This window comes from Acanthisitta chloris, unplaced genomic scaffold (genome assembly GCF_000695815.1).
Source record: "Acanthisitta chloris isolate BGI_N310 unplaced genomic scaffold, ASM69581v1 scaffold1152, whole genome shotgun sequence".
Lineage (NCBI taxonomy): Eukaryota > Metazoa > Chordata > Aves > Passeriformes > Acanthisittidae > Acanthisitta > Acanthisitta chloris.
In genome coordinates, this window is record NW_008661955.1 from 5,179 (window position 1) to 10,145 (window position 4,967).

General features: G+C 44.8%; 1 protein-coding gene across 1 annotated transcript in view; it reads left to right on the forward strand.

Moving 5' to 3' along the window:
• LOC103798141 (zinc finger protein 64 homolog, isoforms 1 and 2-like) overlaps positions 1–4,967 on the forward strand; it is an 8,607-nt gene that overhangs the window by 3,359 nt on the left and 281 nt on the right. Inside the window, 2 exon segments of the mRNA XM_009070386.1 lie at positions 1–174; positions 3,957–4,967. The exon segment at positions 1–174 is cut by the window's left edge and continues 36 nt beyond it; the exon segment at positions 3,957–4,967 is cut by the window's right edge and continues 281 nt beyond it. Of these exon segments, the coding sequence (XP_009068634.1) occupies positions 1–174; positions 3,957–4,967 (1,185 nt within the window).

A 4,967-nucleotide genomic window follows, 5' to 3' on the forward strand; every position in this document is an offset into this window, starting at 1 on the left:
ACACGGGGGTGAAGCCCTACAAGTGCAAGCACTGCGAGTACGCGGCCGCAGACAGCAGCAGCCTGAACAAGCACCAGCGCATCCACTCCAACGAGAGGCCCTTCAAGTGCCAGATCTGCCCCTACGCCAGTCGCAACTCCAGCCAGCTGACTGTGCACCTCAGGTCACACACAGGTAACCTCCTCTACTGAAACCCACAGCTGTGAAACTGTGAAGGTCATAGGAGAGGTTCTAAAAGGGCTGCAGGGGTTGAGATGGCCAAAATGGCCAGTTGGGATTCTCAGAAGCAACTGTACCTCCAGCTGCTGTGAAGTTTTGAGGCATAGGATCTAGTAGGGCAACAGAGCTAAATGCAGCAATAATAGGAATATAGTAAATAAAGCAGCGTGACTGGAAATCATAGAATCTCAGGATGTTAAAGGGTTGGAATGGTCCTGTCCAGTCTTGTGGCCTGGATAAGTGTTTGCTGCGGTCGAACACACAGGTGAATGGGTAGTTCTGTCATTTCTGAGTGTGTTAACGGGTTGGGATGGAGCTTAGAGATCATCCAGCCTTAACCCTCTGCCCTGGGCAGGGACACCTCCCACCAGAGCAGGTTGATAAAGGACCCATCCAACCTGGACTGAAAACCTGCCAGGGTTGGGGCAGCCACAGCCTCCCTGGGCAACCTGTGCCAGTGCCTCACCACCTGCACAGGGAAAACTTCTGCCTGAGATGTCATCTAAATTTCCCACTTTCAACTTTTACCCATTGCTCCTTGTCCTGTCACTGCATCTCCTGACAAGTTGTCCCTTTCCTCATTAGGAACTGTAGTGATAGGACGTGTCATAGGATACAATGCAAACTAAAATACCTGGAAGCAATCAGAAAACAGGTCTAACTCTTGGTGGATTTTCTTCCAAATTGATTTTGAAACTGCCTGTTAGATGTCCTCAAACCAACAGAACTGAAGGATCTAACTGATTGATTGATTAAGAGCATCAAGGTTCCGATCTGTGTCTCAAATCTGATCACTCTAGTAGAAACACTGAACTTACTTTATAATTAAACTAGTTCTATCAGTGCAAAACTTAGCTGCATAAGTTAATCTTTCTTGCATCAGTAAATTAGCAAGTAATTAGCAAGTCAAGTTACATCTTTTTTTGACCTTTTCTTGTGGTACCTTCCCTGTGCAGAGTGATGGACATTAACAGTGGAGTATGAGCAGTATATTCTGCTCATGGAGTTGTTGCTCTACGGATATAAAGCTTTAGCCTCTAAGGTTATAAACATTGCATCATTTTCTATTTGCCTAAGTTTCATTTTAATCAGATTTCTATATCTATTTCTAGCAGAGGTTTGCTGTACTGATACTGCTGTACTGTCTTTGTACAGTTGTGTCTGTGTTGTTTTTCACCTAATCCAGGGTACTGGATTAGTTTCTGTGTTGCCTTTTATACATTTGATTAGTTGTGTGAATTTTAGCTGCGAGGTGGTTATGGTTCAGTGCTTACTAGATTAGCTTTGAACCTATCCTACCTCTGATTCTGGATTCGAGCACTAAACAACAGTAGTTTGGCTGTGCAAGATGGGATTTATTCTGAGTAGATAAAAGAAATAAATCCCTTGTGCATTGTGAAGGAAGGGAGGGTTAAACCAATCTGTCTCCAGCAGAAAAGAATCCTTTATACTTCACAAATCTGCTGTGATGGCAGAGGCAGGACTGGCAGGCAGCTGGTTCACGAGTTCCTCTCTTTCTGTGGCTGTGTAAAACGTGATGGTCAGTCAAAATAGTGTGGGATGTTTGGAGAAGTTATGTTAGAAACACTCTGGGTAGGGAAGGTGGTGATGCATTTCCCCATGTCACATGAGAGCATGGATGTTTGTGCTCTTCTGCACTGGGCAGGTGAGCTCTGAATGAACACCTGAGTGATCTGGTTCTCTTGGATTTTATAGAATCACAGTATTGGAAGGGACCTTAAAGCTCACCTCATCCCACCCCCTGCCATGGGCAGGGACACCTCCCACCAGCCCAGGCTGCTCTAAGCCCCATCCAACATTGACTGGAACACTACTAGGGATGGAGCAGCCACAGCTGCTCTGGGCAACCTGTGCCAGAGCCTCAGCACCTCACAGGGAGCAATTTGCAGTGGAGTTAGATTCCTGTGGCATTCAAGATTGCACTAGTTGGGAATGGGTTTTAGGCCAACTTCTCTCTTAGCAGATCAGTCTGTTGTATCTGAAGCAACTGAATTATGCTAAAATTCAATCTCTAGTTTTGTTGTCTCTTCCATTTCTCCAAAATAAATCCTCCTTTGTCAAAGGGCTCTTAGTGATTTGCTGAAAGGAGGCACAAGAATTTTGGAAGTTATCATTTCATCCTTGCTAGGTTACAAAGCTGTTACACACCCAATGAATTTTAGGAGAAAAGTAAGATGGTGTGTAGAATATTTTGCTTACTGGAATTAAATTAATCATTCCCTAGAAGATGAGTGTGATCTGCATTGCTCAGACTGAGATCATCTACACCAAGGTACTCATTGGATTAGTCACCTAAAGATCAGTTTCCTGTTACTGTGAGTAAAACTACTTGTAGAATTAGGAATTCCAGGCTCGGACACTACTTTTCAAGCTATATTCTGGCAGTGTCAGTTATGTAGGGGCAGAAATGTAAAGAAATACACATATTAGACCACTCTTTAAATAAACAGAACCTGCAGACTTTGCTATGATCAGTTAAATAACCAATTATTTCTCATATATAGTGCTGGCCTGTATGTGAAAATTGAATCATTGCAATAGGAACTGTGCCTTCATCAGCAAAGCAGATAAAAATTCAGTAGCTGAGCGTGCAGCTGAGACTGTAAAGTAAACTGGATGAACAAACAGTGCATCTTCATTAATAAAATCTGTTTAATATAGCTGGTACACCATGTATCTCAATTATTAAACAGATACATGGATTAGCACAGTAGGCCACGACTTGATCTGAAAAATATGCAGCTAAACCTATGACATATGTAGCTGGATAAGCAAATTATGCAAAATTATACAGCTATCACAAACTCCATAAAATATTAACTTCTGAAATAAATCAGCCATTTGCAGTTTGATTATTAAGGGGGATAAATGCTTGCTGAAATAAAGACACTTTCTTTTTCCTTCTCTCACCAAGGGTGTCTTAGACCTAATAACACAATTCTTCAATCTCTTCAAAATAATATCTACCTAAAGACTTTCTGCTCAGGGATTTGGGAGAACTACATCTTTAGATTAAAGCAAAAAAGGAAACAGTGATTTAGTTAAGTTGCTAAGTTTGCCTTGGAGTTTATATTAGTGACTGCAGAACAGACTCAATGGTCTTTAGCCTGGAACTGGTGAGGGATTAAGCAGAGCTCCACCTTAATGTGCTCATGAACGTTGTGACACAAACCTGCAGATAAGGAAAAGGCAAAATAGTGGGTTAGATCCAGGCAATTCAAATGGTTATTGGTGTAGGGAGAGTCAGGTAAATTGTCTTACAGATTTCTAACCTGACACAGGTTAATCTGCCAGCCTCCCTGTACATCCTGTGGTGTAAACCTGAGGCATGGATGTGGTTATGTTGTTTTCTTAGGCTTAAAAATACAGTAGCTCTGAAAGTTGCAATGTTGATCAGGTTTTCACACTAGTTGAGAGGGACATGAAAAGGGACAAAGGAGAAACTTCAGTTGCTTCCTTTGAGCACTCTGACCAATTTTACACACAAAATGGACTAAAAATGGAGAATTTCTGAGGTTCAGTGTTGAAAAAGCAATAGATGTGGGCAGGTTCCACAAAGATGTGTCACACCAGGTGATAATCCTGTTCCATTGAAGTTCACTTCATCTTGGGGCTACATTGGGAATTTAGAGCAAGGACATCATTTGGTATAGCATTGCTCTTTCCAATAGATCTCGGTGTCTCATCTGTAGTTGGAACTGTGTGTTGTGTTGCAGGAGATGCTCCTTTCCAGTGTCAGATGTGTCCTGCCAAGTTCAAAATCAACTCGGACCTGAAGCGCCACATGCGCGTGCACTCTGGGGAGAAGCCCTACAAGTGTGAGTTCTGTGATGTGCGCTGTGCCATGAAAGGCAACCTCAAATCCCACATCCGCATCAAGCACAGCATGGAGAACACCCTCAAGTGCCCAGAGTGTGAATTCCAGTGTGGGAACAAAACCAGCCTTCGGCACCACATCAGAACTCACCAGCCCGAGCAGCCGGTGAAGTGCTCCGAGTGCAACTACTCGTGCTCCAACAAGGCAGCCCTGAAGGTGCACGAGAGAATTCACTGCAAAGATCGACCTTTCAAGTGTGAGTTCTGCAGCTTTGACACCAAGCAGAGGAGCAACCTGACAACTCACATCAGGAAAGCTCATGGTGACAAAGTCAAGAGCAAGAAGCAATCTGTGGAGAAGAAGGAAGGAGAGAGGCCAAAGCAAGGTGGCTCCAGGCAAGTTGCCAAACTGGATGCCAAGAAAGCATTTAAATGTGACCTGTGTGATGCTTCCTTTGTCCGAGCAGACTCTCTTAGGAGTCACAAGAAGCAGCACAGTATGTATAATGGATCTAAACCTAACGAGCTGGCTGTCCTGCAGCTCCAGATGGATCCCAGTCGGCAAACCAGTGCCCCCATTACCGTCAGTCACCTCCAGGTCCCTCTTCAGGCTGCTCAGGTTTCTCCATACAACGAGGGAAGGGTCAAGATCATCGTGGGCCACCAGGTCCCTCAGACTAACAGCATTGTTCAGGCTGCCTCGGTGAACGTGGTGCCTCCTGCGCTGGTCAGCCAGAGCCAGGAGGAGCTGTCAGCCAACAGCCGCCTGCAGCTGCTGGGCCAGGTGAGCCTGTTGGCCCCAGCCCCACCTGCCATAGCCCAGGGTGAGACAGGACCTGTGGCACAGCCAACAGTGCTGCTCACAACCCACGACCAAAGCGATGGCAGTGCCCTGCACCAGGCTCTGATTC